The 21,194-nt window shown below is 63.7% G+C and overlaps 1 protein-coding gene across 1 annotated transcript; it reads right to left on the bottom strand.

Moving 5' to 3' along the window:
* Nucleotides 1–1,735: 1,735 nt before the first annotated feature.
* Nucleotides 1,736–19,579, bottom strand: TFDP1 (transcription factor Dp-1). The gene is made up of 12 exons (XM_052649954.1): nt 19,560–19,579; nt 19,146–19,220; nt 11,974–12,040; nt 11,086–11,192; nt 8,659–8,780; nt 7,643–7,808; nt 7,187–7,330; nt 6,777–6,845; nt 6,440–6,591; nt 5,144–5,310; nt 4,455–4,533; nt 1,736–2,859 (listed from the first exon to the last, which is right to left on the bottom strand). The coding sequence occupies exons 2-12, from the start codon at nt 19,155–19,157 to the stop codon at nt 2,712–2,714; spliced, it is 1,233 nt and encodes a 410-aa protein (XP_052505914.1). The 5' UTR covers nt 19,158–19,220; nt 19,560–19,579; the 3' UTR covers nt 1,736–2,711.
* Nucleotides 19,580–21,194: the final 1,615 nt, after the last annotated feature.

Here is a 21,194-nt window from a genome sequence, read left to right as displayed (position 1 = left end):
CTCACCCACTCGTGACCCGTCCTCACCCACTCGTGAGCCGTTTTGACCCACTCGTGACCCGTCCTCACCCACTCGTGACCCATCCTCACCCACTCGTGACCCGTCTTCATCCACTCGTGACCCATCCTCACCCATTCGTGACCTGTCCTCACCCACTCGTGACCCGTCTTCACCCACTCGTGACCCGTCTTCACCCACTCGTGACCCATCCTCACCCACTCGTGACCCGTCCTCACCCACTCGTGACCCGTCTTCACCCACTCGTGACCCATCCTCACCCACTCATGACCCGTCCTCGCCCACTCATGACCCGTCCTCGCCCGCTCGTGGCCCGTCCTCGCCCGCTCGTGGCCCGTCCTCGCCCGCTCGTGGCCCTGATGCTGCCCGTCCCTCTGCCGCATCCCTCAGCACACACGTCACAGTCGGGATAACAGGATAAGCGCCCTCGCCCGCCCGTACCCGCCCTCGCCCGCTCGTGTCTGGGGGACAGGACCGCTCGTGCCCGCCCTCGCCCGCTCGTGTCTGGGGGACAGGACTGCTTGTGGCCCGCCCTCACCCGCCCGTGCCTGCCCTCGCCCGCCCGTGCCCGCCCTCGCCCGCTCGTGCCCGCCCTTGCCCGCTCGTGTCGGGGACAGGACCGCTCGAGTCCACACCTTGTACTGAAACTTCGCTCATGACTTCAGGCAGCCTGAACAGAGCGTTGGCCTTGCCCATCTTACCATCTCACTCTCTTTCTGAAAGTCGAAGCCTTGAACTCTGTCTCAGCTCCTGCGATCAAGAAGGAAGGTGAGGAACGGCTGGGCTGGTCATCTCACTGCAGGCCCATCACCTGTGAGGGCATCACCCCCGTCCTTCCGCCCCAGCTTCCCCATGCTTTTGACCTTTTGGGGCTGTGTCTGCGAAGGTCGTGTTTCATAAGGATTCAAACGTTAAAGGTAGTGGTAATATTCACATATCCTAGGCTGTGTCTCAGTTCAGTTCAGTCCAGACGCTCAGTCGTGTCCGACTCTCTGCGACCCCATGGACTGCAGCACACCAGGCCTCTTTCCATCACTAACTCCTAGAGCTTACTCAAACCCATGTCCACTGAGTCGGTGATGCCATCCAGCCATCTCATCCTCTGTCGTCCCCTTCTCTTCCTGCCCCCAATCCCTCCCAGCATCGGGGTCTTATCAAATGAGTCCGTTCTTCACATCAGGTGGCCAGAGTATTGGAGCTTCAGCTTCAGCATCAGTCCTTCCAGTCAATGTTCAGGACTGATTACATTTAGGTCACATCTTTTTTACGACCACATGGACTGCAGCCCACCAGGATCCTCTGTCCATGGAATTCTCCAGGCAAAAACACTGGAGTGGGTTGCCATTTTATCCTCCAGGGGATCTTCCTGACCCATAGACAGAACCCATGTCTCCTGCACTGAAGGCGGATTCTTTACCACTGGGCCACCTGGGAGGCCCCAAGGTGATGAGGACAGTTCTTCCAAAAATAAGACAAGGAATAGACGCTCTCCCCACCACCAGCCACAGAGAGGAGGCGCCACTTCGGCCATGTCCGAGGGACCACGTTCCTCACCCGCCCCCAGGGCAGTGCAGGAGAGGCTGGGGCCGTGGCAGGTCCTGTATCCACCGCAGGGCCTGCACCCACTCCGCCCTGCAGAGAAGGGCCTAGTGGGGGTAAACGAGCTCCAGAGAGCATCCCGAATCACAGGGACACGCAGCTTGTTTAAAATGCCCATGCGCACTTTATTAATAAAAACTAACAGTGCCAAGTTAAACAAGTCAAACAATTAAAGTCTCTTTATTCCACAAAATATTACAGAAAAGTTTATTTGTGTTCCAATAAAAAGACTATTATTTTAGAACAGGCAGCTAACAGCAACTGTGCCGTTAATGGTTCTTGGTGAATACATTTTAAAAGAGACTACTGCCTGTCCTGAAATTTCTTTTTTCTTTTTATAAAAAAAGAACTATTAAAAATGATTGACAAATTTTGAGTTAAAAAACTGTTAAAACATTCTCTATATTTAATTTCAACTTTATAATAGATTACAGGAAGATGCTTACGAAACAAATACAACATTTGTTTCAGTACATGTCTTAAATGATAGACTTATAAGTATGTAAACAACTATATAATAAAAAGTCTCCAAACGCTGCCTGTAAGAAATCAGGCGAATCTTACCATAAGCAATAAACCCTCCAAGCTTCGGTTTCCACAGCTGCGCCAGCGTGGCAGTAAACTTTTACCAAACAAAACAAACAAAAAACAAAAAGGGACCTTGCAATCCATTTGCTGCAACACAGGGCAAACCCACAGTGTGAGCCCGATGGGGCCACGCAGTCAGTATAATTTAAGGGGACGAAGCCATAGTGACACGGCGAGACGCAGAGCCGGGCGCGGCCGGGCCCACGGTGCCCCCGGGCGCTGCGCTGGGCCCGCCGGGCGGCGGGAAGGCAGCACTTCTCCGGCAAACTCGGCAAACTCTGAGGGGGCGAGATGGACTCTGAACTTAAAGACAGCAAACGAAAACACAAAATCTGCAAGAGTAGAGGTCGTGCGTCGGTGTCAAACTCAGGCGGCTCGTCGCGACCCCCGGAGCACGGTGAGCGGCTCGTCAGAAGCGCCCTGAGCCCGGGGGTCGGCGAGCTCTTCTGGGAGGAGGGCGCGGAACGCAGGTCTTTCCCCGCGCGCTCCTGGCCGCGGGCGGCGGCTCAGTCTTCCTCCTCGTTCTCGTTGAAGTCCTCGTCATCCTCGTCGTCCTCGCCGACGCATGACACCGGCGTCTCCACCCGGGACCCGCTGTACTGCGACCCACTGGAGCTCGTGGCCAGCGCCCCATCCGCGCCGTTGGCCAGGTCGCTGCAAGGACAGGGACGTCAGGGGCCACACGCCGGGCGGCACGGAACCCGCCTCTCCCAGGCTGAGCTCACCGTCACCCTGGCCCAGCACGACGGAGCGAGCAGCTCGGGTGGGCTCCTGTTTCTCACCGCGCCAGGAACAGAAGCCCCGGCACACCAACCGAGACCCCGAGACCCTCCTCCAAACTCCGCCCGCCACGCCCCCGAGACCCTCCTCCAAACTCTGCCCGCCACGCCCTCCGGGGAGGAAAAGAGTGGGGCGTGTGAGGCACGTGTGTGCATTCACACATGTGCACACGGTTTTCCAACACTCTGCATATTTCCCTTTAAGGAGAAAACCACACGCGTGTGTCTTAATACCTTTTACTGGTGTTTACTGATGCTGCCCAACAAAACCTAGGAGGTATCACGCTCTCTGACAAAGTAACCCCATATCTGGGAAACCCCCATCTAGCGACCACATCTGAAAGAGTGGAAAACAGGCTGAAGCTGCGGCTGCCTGCAGCCAGGAACCCCAAATGCACGACCAGAGAGGGCGGCTCAGAACCAGGGCCCCAGTGTCAGCTCTCCTTCCGAAATGGTGCTGGCTTTCATCTTGTTAAAAACACTGACGAGAGCCCGAAAGTTCATTAATAGAATTTCTTAAAGAAGAAACTTTAGAAAATACCCAAACTCCACCTCCCGGAATAACCAGTGTTCAGATTTTACAGACTGGGCCACGCACAGTGGCAGATTCAGAATTTAAAACCGAACCAACCTCTGTCAAAATGCAACCAGGTGCAGGCACCCCGCGAGGGGCTGGGCGCTGGGACCCTCACAGGGAGCCTGCCCCTCCCTCGGGCGCACCGAGGCCGAGCTGGGGTCACGTGGAGGCCGCCCAGCACGGTGGCGGCCGCGCCTTCGAGGCAGGTGCACACAGGGCTTACTAGCCAAGCCGGCTTTGTTGGGCCTGCATGCTGCTGATTTCATGTGTATGAGGAACAAGACGCCCTGTAATGCTCAGAATTGATATGAACATGCACGAGGCCCAACGTGAGGCTGCACAAGACCACCGTTCTGTCCATACGCACACGGAAATCACCTTATGCTTATCTTTAAAAACCAGGAGCAACTCCGAGGCCTGACCCAGCCCTGCTCCGGGGGCCCGTGAGGTCACGGCTCAAACACACTTTGACTGAAATGATAAAAGTTCCTTCAACACGTAGAGCCATGCTCGCGGTAAACGGCAAAATAAGAGGAACGAGCACCACTGCGTGCACACTGTGACTTCAAGTGTTGAAAGAAAAGGGAAAAAAAACAGATGGAGAAACAGCCTGTCACTCAGGCTGCCGGCCACGCAGTTCAGGTGGTTTTGCCGCCACTGCACTGAATTACTTTAATAGAAAAATAAAATCCATGTACCCCTACTGGTCTTTACGGGGAAAATCTCATCAGGACAAACAGCTTCTCTGCCCAGAGCACGAGCTCCGGACGACCCTGGGGCCCTGGTGTCCGCTGCGCAGGGAGCCCCGCTCCAAGCAGGACGGAGGCCACTCACATGAGACCCGGGCTTCCCGCCGGGGAGGGTGGCCGCGCGGCTCCCGGGGGCGCAGTTACCTGGCAGACAGCCGCGTGCCGTTAGACGTCGACACCGCCGACGCGACAAACACACCGCCGAGCGATCCCTGAGCCATTTCTGCAAAGAGAAAGAAAACGAGGCAAACGTCACAAAGCAGAGCCCACAGGACTCTGAGACAGGGCCGATGGCTCCGGGCCGGGCACCCCTCCGGAGAGGGGCGAAGACGGCACTGCAGGGCCGGGAAGGGACACGGCCTCCAGGAGACGGACGGGCCAAGGGGGGACGGCTCCCCTGCCCCGCCTCCTGGCGGGACCCCGGCCCGCCTCCTGGACACAACCCTCCCCTCCTCCCAGGCGGACCACAACGCCAAGAACAGGTGGGCAGCAGGGGTCAGTGGGGCAGCCGCTGGCGTTGGGGGTTGGCGAGCAGGAGCTGCTTCACGGACGTCCTGCAGGGCTTGGGAGCCCCCAGGCCACCCAACGCGGGGCTCGTGAGGGAACCCACAACCAGGGGGGCACAGGGAGACCTCTCCTCTCACCAGAGTGCCCCCCGCCGCCGCCAGGATCCCCAGCTTGGCCGGGGGTGGGGGCAGCAGGACAGACTCGAGACTCCTGCTCAGCTGAGAACCCTACAGGCACCACCACCCCCCGGAACCGCGAGCCCCCTCGGCCCCCGCCCCCCTTGCTTCTGCTCCCTCCGCGGGCGGGTGACCCCCCATGCCACTGACCTGTCACGTAAGGCTCCAGCGCCTTCGGCACCAAGCTCCTGGCCACCCTCAGGTCCTCGGGGGAGCAGCTGCCGGACTCCAGCCCGCAGGCCATGCCCATGCGCTTCAGCACCTCGATGTCATCATGAATCTCAAACGTGTTGTCGAAATTGAACAGGTACTCAAACCTGGAGGCGACCGCCACCGTCAGAAAAGCACCATCTCCAGGACGGAGCCGACGCCTGGCTTGGGGACCCGAGCCCCCAAACCTTCCCCGGCACACAACCCACCCATCGGAGGCAGCGACGCCCCCGGGACAGGCCCCAGGTGCCGCCTGCCGTCGTGATGGGCCCCGCCGCCCTCCTTTCCAAGGGGCTGCACAGCCCGGGTAAGGAAAGCCGCCAGTGAACTCCCTGGGAGCCGCGCCCCGTGGCCTGTCAGAGCAGGCCCCTCCCACACGGGGTGGGGGGCAGAGCAGGCCCCGCCCACGCTCGTGGGCAGAGCAGGCCCCACCCACGTGGGGGGCGGAACAGAGCAGGCCCCGCCCACGCAGCGGGGGCAGAGCAGGCCCCTCCCACACGGGGTGGGGGGGCAGATCAGGCCCCGCCCACGCTCGTGGGCAGAGCAGGCCCCACCCATGTGGGGGGCGGAACAGAGCAGGCCCCGCCCACGCAGCGGGCAGAGCAGGCCCCGCCCACGCCCGCGGGCAGAGCAGGCCCCGCCCACGCCCGCGGGCAGAGCAGGCCCCGCCCACGCCCGCGGGCAGAGCAGGCCCCGCCCACGCCCGCGGGCAGAGCAGGCCCCACCCATGTGGGGGGCGGAACAGAGCAGGCCCCGCCCACGCAGCGGGCAGAGCAGGCCCCGCCCACGCCCGCGGGCAGAGCAGGCCCCGCCCACGCCCGCGGGCAGAGCAGGCCCCACCCATGTGGGGGGCGGAACAGAGCAGGCCCCGCCCACGCAGCGGGGGCAGAGCAGGCCCCTCCCATGCGGGGGGCGGAACAGAGCAGGCCCCGCCCACGCAGCGGGCAGAGCAGGCCCCACCCATGCGGGGGGCGGAACAGAGCAGGCCCCGCCCACACAGCGGGGGCAGAGCAGGCCCCTCCCATGCGGGGGGCGGAACAGAGCAGGCCCCGCCCACGCAGCGGGCAGAGCAGGGCCCTCCCATGCGGGGGGCGGAACAGAGCAGGCCCCGCCCACGCAGCGGGCAGAGCAGGCCCCACCCATGCGGGGGGCGGAACAGAGCAGGCCCCGCCCACGCAGCGGGGGCAGAGCAGGCCCCGCCCACGCCCGCGGGCACAGCCCGCCCTCACGGCCTACTTGTCGTTGGAGATGCTGCAGTCGATGACCGTCTTCTTGCTGGTGTTCACGATGATGAACGGCAGGTGGATGACCGAGTTGGGCGGGGGCGGCCGGCTGGCCTGCTGCTCCACCTGGCGGTTCCTCTGCACCAGGTTCTTGAAGGCGATTTGCTAAAGACGCACAATTGGCCCACGCTGACACCCGCGGCCACCGAACAGCTAACCTCCCCCTGGGCACCTGCGACGGCCCTGCCCAGCCCCAGCCAGCACCGAGAAGGCTGGTCCCCTGAGAGGCCAGGGAAAGCACGCCCAGAACCGAGTGCCTGGAGGGCAGCCTCTGCGCGGGAGCCCCTAACCTGCAGGATGAGCTCCTGAAGCTGCGACTGCTTCTGCTTTATCCTTTCCAGCCTTCTCTGTCTCTCCACCTTCAAAGACCAGACACCAAAACAAAGCCATAGCGGTTCGTTTCTGAAGCATATTTTAAAATCCAAGGCAACACGGTCACGAAAGACACGAGCCCTGAGCCTGATGGGGGCCAGGGGGCCAGACGAGGCAGCTGCTGCCAGGCGTGCGGGCGGCTCCTCCGTCTCAGGACTGTGCCGCCTCCACCCGACTTCCGCTCCTCTGGGCGTGGATACGACTTTCTTTAAAACCCCCACAGGCCAAGCGGGCCATCAGCCTCCAGCCCCGGGTCACCGCCAGGGGCAGCACAGATGTGCCCAGCACTCCCAGGCCCGCCCAGCACCGCAGGGAGGCAGCCGGGCACCTCTAGACTCTGGCACTCCTGGGCGGAGTTGGTGGGCAGGCCGATCCACTTGATCTCCTTCTTCTCCTTGGAGATGATGTTCATCGCCATGAGCACGTTCAGCGCGTCGTACACGCGCCTCCGGATGTTCTTCTGATCGTAGGCCTGGCAGAGACGCGGGGGGTTCCCGACGGCCCAGGACCACGTGCAGAGCAGCACGTGAGCACCGGACCCTGGACACACCCGAGGCCACACGCTGCCCCCCCGCCCAGGGCGGCCCCCACATGGCCCACAGGAGCAAGCAGATGCCACAGGGATGCAACAGCTTCCCGGCACCAGCAGGTCAAGAAACATCCTTCCCAAGGGCTCCGGGGCCGCCTCCGCGCCCGCGGGAGGCGGCGGGGCAGCCTCTCCAGGGCTCCGGGGCCGCCTCCGCACCCGCGGGAGGCGGCAGGGCGGCCCGCCCGACGCACTCACCGACTCGCTGGGCAGGATGTGGCTGTCGGCCGCGCTGAACTCGGCCACCAGCTCGTCGGCCACCTCGTTGTAGGATGTCGTCCCCTTACGCTGCACCTTCTCGCACACCTTCATGGAGAAGTGCCGCAGCCCCTTCCCGTTCTTCTCTCCTTTCCGGTTGCGCTTCCTGCGAGACAGCACGGGGCGGCCGCGGCCTCAGCTCGAAGCGCGGGCTGGCCACACCTGCATCTGGGGGCCGGCTCGTGCCGCCAGGGGCCCCCATGGGACATGCCCAACAGAGGAGGGGTGGGAGCCTGGCTCCGGCCCCCGTCCAGGGACCCCCCCTCCTTGAAAGGCTGCAGCACAAACTTCCACGTGGCTGCGCCCCACACGTCTCTTCAACTCTAGGGAAAAGCAGGGCAGGACCCGGGACACACCGGACTGGTGTCCAGATGCTAAACGGTGCTTCGTAATAAAACGTCCTTGGCTGTGAGGAGCTACGGAAGTTTCGCTGCAAATTTCGGAATCTGGGGTGAACGCAGCTCTGCTGAGACGAGGCCACATGGCAGCTGGGAGGCAGACCCAACACCTGACCTTCTAAGTCGCCACATCAGGGGAAGGGCCACCCAGGTTCCCCACTGGGGGGTTTCGGGGACTGATGGTTGTTGCTTTAGAACGAGTAGCTTTTTGTCTTTAAGGACAGTCACAAAGCTGACCTCTGAGTAAAACTGTTTCACGTTACTTTGCTTTTGGAGGAAAGGATCCAGGCAACAGTGTGACCACGGCATGGGGCTGCCCACAGCCGTGTTTAGCAGCAGGAGAGAGGCTGGAAGGCCCGCCCGTTTCCTGGGGCTCCACAGACGGTACTTTCCAGCATGGACAGTGCGCTTAGAAGCCGGAGCCCAGCCCTCAGTGGAGCCAGGGCGGCTGCCCACGGCCTGGCCTCTCGAGGCCTCGCGGGGCCACTGCCCGCTCCTCCGGCACGCTGGTGCCCACGCGCGCGCAGAGGCTGGGTGGGGGGGTGTTCCAGTGCTCACCCGGCAGACCAAGGAGAGGGCTCTGAAGGCTGGTTCTGGGAGACAAAGTGAGTGTTCGGGGTGTGTGGGCTGCCTACCACGATAGTGTTTGGCGCTGCAGGTCTCTGAGGTGTACCAATCACCTACAGTCAAAAGAGACAATTCAGAACAGTCAGAATCTCCCACACATGACACTGCCGCCTCATCAGTTCCTGTTACCTACAGCCGCCGCTGAGTGTCGTTAACCAGAGGCTGGAGGAGGGTCCCGAGAGCCCCCGGAGCCCTGGCTGCCTTCCGCCTGCTGCACACGGGCGGCTGGAGACAGCTCTGAGACCCGCATGCCCCACTTTCACCTCCTTCCCCCGCAACCCAGACAGAGATGAGACTCTGCTTCACTGGGGCAGCAACGAGCCCCGGAGACGAAGAGGAAAAGAACCCAGGGCCAGTGGGGCTCACTGCGGCGACCCCAGCGCCCGCTCACCCATGCAGGGAGCCCTGGGCACCCTGGCCAGCGTAGGGCGGGGGCGGGGGGCAGTGCCACCGGGGCGGAGGCAGGCGCCCACTGCTCGGGCACAGACATGCGGCCCAGAAGCCCTGCCCCGTGGCCCCATGTTCACGGGGCATGCACACACCGCCTCATCCAGCCAAGCAGGAGCTCGGCTTCCCAGGGACTCGTGCCTGAGCCCAGAAACCACTCAGAAGCAGTGCTTCCTGGTGACCGGCGTGGGAGCCCCAGGCCCCCTGCGCTGGCGGTGGAGGGCGGGCCACGGCTGTGCTATTTTAAGCTGGATGCTCCCCCTGGTCCGCTGCTTAGCAGGATAAGGGCTACCTGCCGCAGCACTGATACAGCTGACCTGGCACTTTGCAAATCACCCTTAAGCCCAGGTCACCTATGAATATCAGCAATCCACAAACCATGGAAGGGAAAACAGCTCAGCTGAGTCCCAGTCTCTTAATCCACGTTCCCAATGATCAAAGCATCACCAGCGTTTCACTCTCATTCAAGAGATATGAAATCAAACAGCGCGTGTTCTAGAAAGTGATCAAACGGCACGTGTGTCCCAGACTGGACCAGGGTGGACGGCGAGAATCCCCAGAGCCGAGGCCTCGCGAATGAGTGCTGAGGAGGCCCCGGGTCACGGCTCATCTCCTCGAGAGCCGTCCCTCCAGCGCTCAGGAGAACGGGCTCGGGATGGCGCCCCGCCCGCGGCCAGGCTGCTGTCGATCCCCCGCCTCGGTCCCTGGCCCCCCGCTAGCGCCTGCTCCCCGCCCGCCCGGAGGACACCCCCCTGAGCCACAGCTGCCCTGCAGGGAGAGCAGGTGCCCACTGGCTGTGCATTCCCAAGGCGGCCTTCCTGGACCACACGGGACACGGGGGCGGGCAGGGCACCCCATGCCCGTGGGCGGTACCTCAGCCTCACAGAGGGCCCTGTGGGTGCTCATTCCACCCTCACACCCTGATTTCCACTGCTCTCCACCGACCTCCTGTGAGAACCCCCAGCTCTCTGTGCCCAGCCAGAGAGGCACCGGGGTGCGGGGAAGATCGTGCCGGCTGATGAGCTCGGCCTGAGCTGGCTCTGGGAAGCCGTGGGGGAGCGTCTGCTAAGGGGCTGAAGGTCGGGACACCGACAGGAACCTCCGTGTCACTCCTGCTCCTGCTATTTAAACTGGAAACAGCACAGGAGCTGTCCCTACGCTCCCCGAGCCACTCTCAGCTGTGACTCTGCTACGACACAACACACTGTACCTACAAAATAAGACGATGTGAATTATAGCTTCCATCAGAAAGACGTTTACTGACTGACGTGATGTTCCAGGAAGGCCCCAGCCTCCACGCACTATGGACTTGGAGTGTTGCAGCAAAGCTGCTGAGCCAACGCGGTCACCGTCACAGTGGGGCTGAGCGACGGGCCGTCACACACCTGCCGGGGGGCCAGGCCACAGGTGCGGGTGGGACACGAATGCCCCACCCCTCATGGCCACGAGTCGCATCAGGAAGAGGCCGTCAAGCCTGCAGGCAGGAGCTGACGGGGCTCCTGGGGGTCACCGGGCGAGGCCCCGGGAGTCTGACCCCTCCCACCAACCAGGAAGGCCAGAGCAGCCACGGCCCACCTCTGCAGAGCCCCGATCCCACGAGAGGCTGGCCCGGTGCCAGCCCCGAGTCCGCAAGCCCCGAACCACGAAAGGCTGGTCCGGTGCCAGCCGCGCGTTCACAAGCCCCGAACCCACGAGAGGCTGGCCCGGTGCCAGCCCCACGTCCCGGGCAGGCAACAAACCCCGGCCAGGAGCAGCCGGCCCACCCGAGGGCTTGCACCGCCCAGCAGGCCCCACGAGGGCAGAGGCAGGCGCGGCCGGGAAGCCGCGGGCAGGCAGCCCCGCGCCAGGGGCGCCCGGCACTGGCCCCGCACCCGAGACCGTGGCCTCGGACGGCAAGCCTCCCGGCCTTACCACTTGCTGCGAGATGTTGACGTTGGACTGTCCAAAGGTCTTTGGCAGGAGCTGCTTCCCGAGAGAGTTCACTGTGGAGGGGTGGACGGCAACCAAGGACACCACACCTGCAACGCGAGAGGCGCCGTCACAGCGACCCTGAGGCCGGCTCAAGGCAACTGCAGCAGCCGAGCGCGGCTCGGGCCGCCCTCCTGCCCTGGGCCCCGTCAGACCCACGGGCGGCTGCAGGCACCTCGGCGGAGCCTGACTCCCAAACCTGGCGGCTGCGCCCACACCGCCCTCTCTCGACCACCGGCCCTGGTGCACACCAGGCCCTCGCATGCAGGCCTCAGGGCTCCGCTGCACCCCGGCTGCCCTCAACCTGCCCAAACCCCGTGGGCTGCCTGCCCCCCGACAGAATGTTCTGGTGGGACCACAGGACCCGGCGCTCACAGCTCTGATTCTCAGAGAACTTCAGCTGGAACTGAGTGCGCCTGGACACCTCCCTGCGTGTCTGCAGACGGGCGCAGGCTCACAGGCTTCTCCTCCTGCAGCACGTTCCTGCCCAGGAGGAGCGACCGCGAGGACGCTGGCCCCCACGCTCGGACACCTGGACGCACAGCCGAGGGACAGACACCTTCCCGCACTCACTGCAGACACGACCGTGCACACGGGCCCCTGCTGCTCTCGCGCGCCGGGGGTCCCGGCAGGGTGCACGGGGCGGCCCTGGGACGGGGGGGAAAGCGTGCCCAGTGCCATGCTCACGGCCTCGCACGCTTCCACTTGCCCTGGCTCTCCACACACAGCAAGCACTACAAGCCAGGTAGACGCGGCCACCGAGCCCAGGCCCCCGGGACGTCGGGGACCCAGAGACACACGGCAGGGCTGGGCCCAGCTGGGCGCCCTTACCTTTCCCAGGACTGAGGTTCTGGTCGATGAAGACCTTGAGTTCCCCGTTGGCTTCAATTAGACCGGCCTGCGGGGACAACAACCCAGTGAGACGGCGTCGGCCGAGCTGCCACCAGGCACGTGGGCACCCACCGCGATTGGCTGCGCCACTTGTGGAACAACAGCTGCTTCCACCTTTAAGCTCGACCCTTGGGACAATGCTCTCGTCACCGAACTGCACGCCCTTTCACCAGTCACGTCTGAGGTCGGCGAGGGGGACCGCTGGGGCAGCAGACTGGTGCTTTGGCCTGAGCACAGGGCTCCAGCTAGCTCACAGCCGGACTCGCAGGCGCCCGACCCCGGGATGGACCACGCCCCTGAGCCATGTCCAGCCACCGCCCCTTGGGGAGCCCCAGCTTGATCAGAGCGCTGGACACGCAGGCGCCCCGGACCCCGGGACGGACCATGCCCCCGAGCCATGTCCAGCCACCACCCCTCGGGGAGCCCCGGCTCGATCAGAGCGCTGGAGACGCGGGCGCCCTGACCCCGGGATGGACCACACCCCCCAGCGCAGTAGGCCTCGGGCCCTCTAGGCCCCGCCCCACCACCCACAGGCGCGCCTACGCGGCAGCCAGGACTGGGGTGGAGGGCATGGAGGGAGACGGGGCAGGCTCCCTGCTTCACCCCCAAAGCTCTGGGCTGATTTACACGGTTGGTTTAGCACAAGACATTTTCACTCAAACTCTGATCTTTCTGAAAAGCAAAGGAGACAAGAGAGAGAGAAGACCCCTGCCAGGCCCTCAAGCCTAATCCCAGGAAGAACAAGGCCAGGCGGCGTGGGGCAGCACAGACCCGCCCGGGCCTTGGCCATGTTGCACCAGGACGGAGGGGCCGGGGGCGCGCAGACACCTGGAGGTCGCCTGCTGCCAAGGCCGAATGCCAGCTGTGAACTCGGGGGTGCTCTCCAGAGCTTTGCCCGAAATGATGGTGCACTTGCCCCTCGTGCTGAAGGATGACGAAGGCCACATGAATGTCCTTAATTCCTGGGGTGCAAGTCGAGAGGAAGCCACTGCCCGATGGGGACATTCAGCTCACAAAGAGACACATCCAGCCTCCAAACCAAAGATCAACTGAAACTGAAACCAGCTTGAAACTTCGCCCGTCAGGCAGCGCGGCTTCGTGGGTTCTTAAGTTATCATCAAATTTGGTGCTGAGATCGGGGCGTTAAGATGGGTGGAAGCAGGTGTGACCGGCACGCCCGTCTGGGGAAGCCATCTGGGCACGTCTCAGACGCCGTGCACGCCTCTGCGGGTGTCCACGCGCGGCCGGGGCAGCTGCTCCACTGAGGACCCAGAGTGGGTTATCGTTGTGCACTTGTGCCAGCGTGAGAGACCCCTCGGCTCTGGCCTGGCCGCGAGGGACCAGCAGAGGGGATGTGGCGAGCTAACCCCCACTTCAGGACTCTCTCGAGACGGGCGCCTCAGGCCACCACTCAGCGGTTTCCTTCTAAACACCCACTCGTGCCGCTTGTATCCGTTACTGAAACCGTGGGGAAAACTGCAAACAATCTGCAAGGCCGCATTCGGGGTCTCCAGATGTCCTCCACCCCACAGAGGTCAAAGCCGGCATGGCGGGCCACAGCTCATGCGGCACGTGCACGCGGGCGGGCCTCTCACCAAGGGTTCGTGCTGCACGCCAGGGGCCCAGGGCCCACACACGTGCTCCAGTTTTGCAAGACGAGCTTAGGGAGAAGGTCTCGTTTTTTATTATTTCCCGTCTTAGCTCGCTTTTTGTAGCTGACCACCTATGATTTCCCAACAGACCAAATAAACACGCAGCTGCTAAACACGAGGCAGAAGGAAAAAGTGAGTGAATCCGGGACAGCAACAGCGCAGGGGCGGGCAGCTCGGGGCGCCGCCCACAGGGAACGTGCCTGCACCACGGATGACCGCGGCCACCCCAAGAGGGGCGACACAGGCTCCCAGCAACTGCTCTCAGATGGGCTGGCAGAACACTCTGCTCTCCCATTCGCCTGTGTTTTCTATTCAGGAACAACTCACGCCACGTTTACAGCCGCAAGAAACGCTCCTTGAACTGTTTAAGCAGCTCACATTCGCTCCTCGTGGAAGCTTTGCTGAATGGAAAACCCGAGGTCGGAGATGGAAAGCTGCGGGGTGACACCGTCAACCAACACAGGAGACTCCCTGCTGAGGCAGGCATGCGCCGCCAGGACACTCCCGAGGGGCCAGGACTCTCCCGAGGGGCCAGCATACTCCCGAGGGGCCAGGACACCCGCACCTATCAGCGGGCCGGGGAGGCCCAGGAGGTTGGCCTGAGGGGCCAGCACGCCCTCACCTGTCTCTGGGGCAGGGAGGCCCAGGAGGCCGACCTGAGGGGCTGGCTCTCCCGTCTCAGGGGCGGGGAGGCCCAAGAGGGTGGCCTGAGGGGCTAGCACGCCCTCTCCTGTCTCCGGGGCGGGGAGGCCCAGGAGGTCGGCCCAAGGGGCTGGCTCTCCTGTCTTGGGGTCGGGGAGGCCCAGGAGCTCGGCCCGAGGGGTTGGCTCTCCTGCCTCCTGTCGCCCCTGGTCTGCAGGCAGAGGCCCCCCGAGGTCTGTCCAGCGCTGCTCCCCGGCCCCAGCCCAGGTCCCCAGCAGCATGCGCCTGGCGGACAGGACCTGGGACATGGGTATCAGAGGCGCTGTGTTTGCGAGCCCAGCAGATGGACAGGGTTTGCTGTTTCAGACCAGAATCCCCTTTATAACTGGATCCTGGGAAACAGGAGCCCGACAGCCGACGTCCTGAGGCAAACAACAGGGGCTGAGAGAGAGACCAGCTTCAAACTGGACCCTCAGAGCCACACACAGCGCCTCAGCTCAAAGCCTGGACGGGCCACGGCCAGAGCACCCCAGCAGTCCGCTCCCGCCAGGCCCTCGGTGCTGACAGACGCTGGCGGCAGGCGGCCGTCTGACGGAGGGGCCCAGGGATGTTCCACCTCTGCCTGGGCCGAGGCAGCACCAGCCCCAGAGGCCTGGTCCTCACGCAGGGAGTGACCCCAGGGCTGTGGCCCCAGCCCAGCCTCACCTAACAAACAGCACGAAACCTCAGAGAAAGGAGCCAGGCCTGGTGTCTGAGCAAGAGCCGTCTGCTCGTTCTATGCTGGAGAAAAGCGAGACTCATTCAGCAGCAGAGAGAACAGCTTTAAAAAGGTGACTGTGTGTGGAGAACAGCCCCGGGGTCACACTGCGCCAGGCTGGGCCCCCCGAGCCCTGGGAGCACCCTCAGCCCAGGGACGGGGCCGGGCGCCGCCCGACAGTCAGGACGTGGGCAGCACCAGGTGCGACACGCCGGGCGCTCCAGGACCGCACTCGCCACTAAGCCATGACTTCCTGCTGTTCACACAGCAGAAAAAAAGGCTCAAACACGAAAACCTGTCACAACAGCAAGCACAGGGGTGCTGCCTCGGCGCTCAGCGGCGCTGGCTGGGTGTTCTCACTCGGGCCTCAGGCGGGAAGGAAAGGGCCGCTCAGCACCCGGCTGGCTCAGCCCGGCGAGGCCTGGGTACCAAGCACGTGCCCGCTGCCCCGGCCCCTGGAAAGCGACACGCAGGACGTGTGTTTTAGACAAGCTTGCTAAACCAGACCTCGGGAGCTCAGGCTCGGCACGGTTTCTGTGGGTTTCCTGCCCTCGACAGCATGATCCAGGGATGTTACCATGAACTCGGAACACCACAGGCAGCCACAGAGCAGCTACAACCGCGACCCACTGGCCAGCTCGGGACTGAGCCAGGCTCTCCCGCCAGCACGAGGCCAGCCCGGCTCCCACAGCCAAGGGAGAGGGAGGCACGCGAGAGTCCTGGAGCATCTGTGCGAAAGCAGGCCTGTGACTCCACACAGCGACCGCCCCTGCTCACTACAGACCAGTGCGACACTGGATGAGGACGACGGGTCCTCCCGGGGGCACGGCGGCCCTGCACCTCCTCCCCTGAGAGCTGAGGGCTGTCACAGGCTCCCCGATGGCCCTCCGGCCAATTCCAGACAACCAGAGCCACAACGCCGGCTCTTTATAACCACAGTCTTCCAGAGGCCAAGGACTCCCAGTTGCTCATGGGGCCAGACTGGAGGTGGGGACAGCCCAGGCAGGGGCACGTGAGCACCACACACTCAGCACACACACCCGTGCACACACCCAGCACACACACGAACACACATGCGCGGCACACATATATGCCCAGTCACGTGTGTACACAGTAACCACACGCATGCACACGTGCACACATGCTCAGCACACGTGCACACATACCGAACACGTTTGGGTGCACACATGCTTGGCATACGTGTGCACATGCACACAAACCCAGTGCACACACGTGTACACTCAGCACACATGTATACACATCCAACACACACGTGTACACACAGCACGCACCCAGCATACACACATGACACACATGCTTGGTACACATATTTGCACACATGCTCAGCACACGTGCACACACCCAGCATGTGCACACATTGTACACACATGCTCAGCACGTACACATACTGTACACATGCTCAGCAGACACGTGCACACACACACACGCACATGCTCAGTGCACATCAGACGCCGTCCCCCTGTGCGTCACACAACTGCGGCGTTCAGTGCAGGATGTATCTGACAGTGAGGGGTACCCCTGTCAGATGGAAATCTGTGCCTGCATTTCCACCCCAGGAGTGTCCTGCACACTGAAAACCCCCCGATCACGATCTTCTCACCAGACCCAAGGTACAAAATAAAACCCGCAGACATCCAGTTTCGTAAATCAAAACCACATGTTCACTCACCAGGGCAACAGGTTCCCATGGGGGAGGGAACAGGCATCCCTGGATGGCGCGCCCAATGCCACAGTCGCCCACCCGCAGGCCTCTCTGACCTGGGGGTCTCACTGCAAGATTCCTGGAACTACCCCACATGCGCACGAAAGACAGTCCCCAAGCTCCAAGGTGAGTCCCACAAACCAGGGCCGAGGGCCTGGGGGCAATGACGGGCCAGGGAGTGAAGGACGCGCTGAGACCCACTTTTCAAAGGGAATGTGGCAGCGAACCCTGAGGCATCGGGCTCTGTCCCCATCATGGGAAACGGTTCGACACAGGAATGGCAGTGTCCCATCCATGTGTCTCTGTAAACAGACTCACGCCTCTCTGAGCGCTAGAAACAGCAGCTCCAGGACAGGTGGCGCCTCAGAGCTCAAGCACGGCCCCACCTCACCCTCCAAGTTCAGGGGAAGAGCACGCTGCTTCCTTGACTCGGGCCCACCCTGCCCACCACCACTCCTGCAGACCCCACACCCTCAGCGAGGCAGACGGAGCAGGGTTCTGAGCCCGATGCCTGGAACAGGGCAGGAGCATCTCCAGCTTGCTGGGAAGACCTGCCTGCCCCACGGGGATGCCCAACACCGCCCCTCCCCGGCCCCTCAACCTCCTCCACCGGGACCCCCAGCATCAACTCCAGCCCCCCAGGCCCCAACAGCCCCCACGGAGCCCCCAGAGCTCTGCCCCCGTGCCCTGGCATCCCAGCCCACCCACTTCACCTCAAAGGGCTTCGACTTACATCTGAGACCACAGTTAGGCCCTATGACCTAAGTCAACACTGGCTGCAGAGTCATCTTCCCAGACTCAAACGTCACACGCGCCTTAGACACAGACGGCAGGAGAGAGAGCCGGCTGCGACCACCAGCCCAGCTGAGACCTGGCTCCAGCACACCGACAGCTCAGCTCAGCACAGGCGTGGCCACCTCACCTGCGCCCCACTCTCAGGCCAGTATCACCTACTCCAGAGGCACCTCCCTGCCCCACAGAGGATGGGCCGTGTCACCCCACCCACCATCGGGCCACCTGTGCTCCATGAGGCTGCATCTCCAGGAGGGACCGAGGACAAGGTCGCTGGGCAGCGCTTTTCCTGCAGCCGGGCGGGGCAACAACCATCCGCCCTGATACCCCCCAGGTGCCTCAGAGGAGTCACAACCCTCGGGGGTTCACACAGCAAAGGAGGCAAGCCAGGCCCCCGCCCGGCCTTCATCCTGGGGCAAACCGAGCGGAGGACCCAGTGGGACCATGGACTCTCAGAGATAGTAAGTCACCCCCACGGCACACGCAGCCTACGACTTGCACCACAGACACGCCACCCGGGAGGCCGAGCTCACCCCCACAAAAGGGCTCCAAGTGTGCCATTCTGGCCCCACAGACACGGACACACTGTGCCTCAGGCCGTATTTCCAACTCCATGCAACTGATGAGTAAATAAGTAAACAGCCTCTCTTCCCGACATTCACAGAACAGCATGTTCCGACAAACACCGGCAGACAGAGCTGGGGTTTCAGGGACCTTCACTGATGCTACCAAGGTTAGGATGGAGCGCCACGGCCCATGAAGTCAGCTCTGCGTGGAGGCCTAAAAGCCTATTTCTTGCAAAATGCGAAAAAGTTTACTCACGATATTCTATGGGTTCACAACAAATGTAAACAAAGCAGAATTGTTCACATTCTGTTTATCACGTTTCCTTTTTTTCTGAGAAAAACAGTTGCCAAGTCCAGTGCTGAGCGTTTTCATGACTGGAAGCTGAACTAACTCCCAGGGGACACACAAAGCAGGTGCTCAGGGAGGCTCGCCAGCCCCCGCGCCTCCACAGGCAGGGGGTCCTCTCACAGAGCCCTGGCTGATTCACAAGTCAGCCAGCCTCCAAGAGACCCAGGGGGGTGGCGGCGGCCAGCCTCCAAGAGACCCAGGAGCCAGCCGCGGCCAGCCTCGAGACGCAGCCTCCAAGAGACCCAGGCGGGTGACAGCAGCCAGCCTCCAAGAGACCCAGGAGCCGGCGGCGGCCAGCCTCCAACCAGCCTCCAAGAGACCCAGGGGCCGGCGGCGGCCAGCCTCCAACCAGCCTCCAAGAGACCCAGGGGCCGGCGGCGGCCAGCCTCGAGACGCAGCCTCCACCGCTCAGGCCTGCGTGGCCCAGGCAGAGGCCAGCATGGCTCAGGCCGCGCGCAGCGCCACCGGCTGTCCCCGCCTCCTCACCTTTACTTTGTCTCTTTGCTGGAAAGGTCTGAACACCGACAGGCCCGCAGTTTATGTGTGGTCATTCTGAAACAAGGTGGGGAGTGACCGAGAACGCAGTGCTGGGCAAACATCGGTCCAGCACAAAGCAGACACACGTACTCACATCTTTTGCCATGTTACCAGTTCCGTGAAATCGATGCTAGTAACGGTCACCCTCCAGAAAAGAAAAATGGTTTTCCTGGTAAAAAGAAGGAGAGGGGAGGAATGAGCCAGGCTGAAATGAGAACTTGACACCACCACCGTCCCCTCAGCATCACCACCCATCTAAGCGGCAGGAGTCCCTTCCTCTCCAAGCCCTCACTCCGTCCCGGGGGGCGCGGCCCAGAAACGCACCCCCCCCCCCTCCCCGCCCGGGGACTTTAAAGCCATCTCAGGCAGGGAAGCGTCCACAGCCCGGCTGCCCGCCGGCCTCCCCGAGGCGCACAAAGACCCGGCGTGGACCAGCCTGGCACCGCGGCCCGAGCCCCCCACCCGGAGCGGCCCCCGCGCGCGACCCGCGGACGCCCCCGGGGCCCACCCGCGACCACCGGCCGACCGGTGACTCTGACAGGTGGGCGCCCGGGGCCGCGGCCGCCTCCCGCGAGCGCGCCCCGCGCGCCGCAGCCGGCAGTCGGCGGGCAGGTGGGGCCCGCGGCCCGGACCTCGGCCCCCGGCCCCGCGCGCCCGCGCCCGCGCCGCCCAGAGGCTGCGCGCAGGCCCCGCCCGGCCCGCGCCGCCCGCGGGGGTCCGCTGGGCGCCCCGGCGGCGGCCCCGGCGCGCGGGGGCCCGGCGGCGCACGCGGCGCGGGCCGGGGGCGGCGGCGCGGGCGCGGGCGCGGGCCTGGGGACCCCGGCGCGCCGCACCTGGCGGGCGGGCGGCGCGGGCCGGGCGCGCACCCGCGGGCGGCGGGCGGGGGGCGGCGGGCCCGGCGGCGCTCGGCCGGGGTCCCTGCCCTGCCGAGGCGCCGGGCGCGGGGCTCACCCTGCGAGCGTCGGGCGGCGTGACGTGCGCGGCGCGGTGACGTGGGCGGCGGCCCGGCTCCCGCAGCGCGCCTGCGCGCCTTTTCGCGCCTTCGGCTCCGTCCTCCTCCTCCTCCTCCTCCCCCCCCTCCCCCTCCCCCCCCCCCCCACCCCCCACTCTCCTCCCGCCGGGCGGCCCGCGCTTGGAGAAGATGAGCTGCTCCGGCGCGTGCCCGCGTGTGTGCGCGCGTGCCCGCGTGTGTGCGCGCGCCGGCTGCGGATGCAGAGGAGGGCCTGGCCCGGGACTCCGCGGTGCGCGTGCGGGGGAGCTGAGTCAGGGATGTGTGCACATGTGCGCACACGGGGGACAGGGATGGGGGTGCGCGTGCGTGTGTGTGCACCCTGGGGGTAGGAACTGGGACGTGTGCACCTGTGCGCACACGGGGACAGAGGCCTGGTGTGTGTGGACGTGCATGCTCCTGGGCGTCACGGGCTGGGGGTGTGTACGCACTTCGTAGGCACTTGGGAAGCAGTGGAAGGTGTGGAGATGAGTGTGTATACACACGGGGGCCAGGCATGGGGGCACACTTGCATGTGTGCACGGCCAGTAGGAGGGGATGGGTGCCAGAGTGTGCACACAGAGGCCAGAAGAGTGTGTGTGTGTGCGCGCGCGTGCAGATGTGTGCACTTGGGGGAGCGGGCTCGAGGAGCACAGTGTGTGTACTCTCGGAGGAGGAAGGCAGGCTGGGGTTGTGCCCGCAGGCATGTTTGAGCGGGTGCATGTGTGTGTGCACAGGAAGGAGAGGAGGTCGGGTGTGTGCTCATGCGGATGCTCGGAGGTGATAGTGTGTGCACGCGCAGCGCCCTGTCCGCCGGGTGCTCACCTGTTCCTGCCCAGCCCGAGGTCTCCATGCCCACGCCCGGCCTCTGCCCAGGCTCTGAGTCTTCTGGACGGAAGGGTGCCGGCCTGCTCCTTATCACCAGGTGGCCTGGGCTGAGCGGAGTCTGAGCTCTGGAGACTTGCCGCCGGCGGTTCACCATCAGCAGGGCCAGGGCAGGCAGGGCGTGGGGGCCGAGTCCAGAGTTCATGGGGCACAGAGGACTTGAGCTATCGCCTTACACGCTGCCTGGGACGGTTTCACAGTTTAACCACTTTCAACCTGCTTCTCTAGCAAGCCACTCCAGTCTTGAACTCTTAACCCTTAATTAGCGTT

This window comes from Budorcas taxicolor, chromosome 12 (assembly GCF_023091745.1).
Source record: "Budorcas taxicolor isolate Tak-1 chromosome 12, Takin1.1, whole genome shotgun sequence".
NCBI classification, from domain to species: Eukaryota; Metazoa; Chordata; class Mammalia; order Artiodactyla; family Bovidae; genus Budorcas; species Budorcas taxicolor.
The sequence above is the reverse complement of the archived record's forward strand: the minus strand, read 5'-3'. Positions and strand labels throughout refer to the sequence as shown.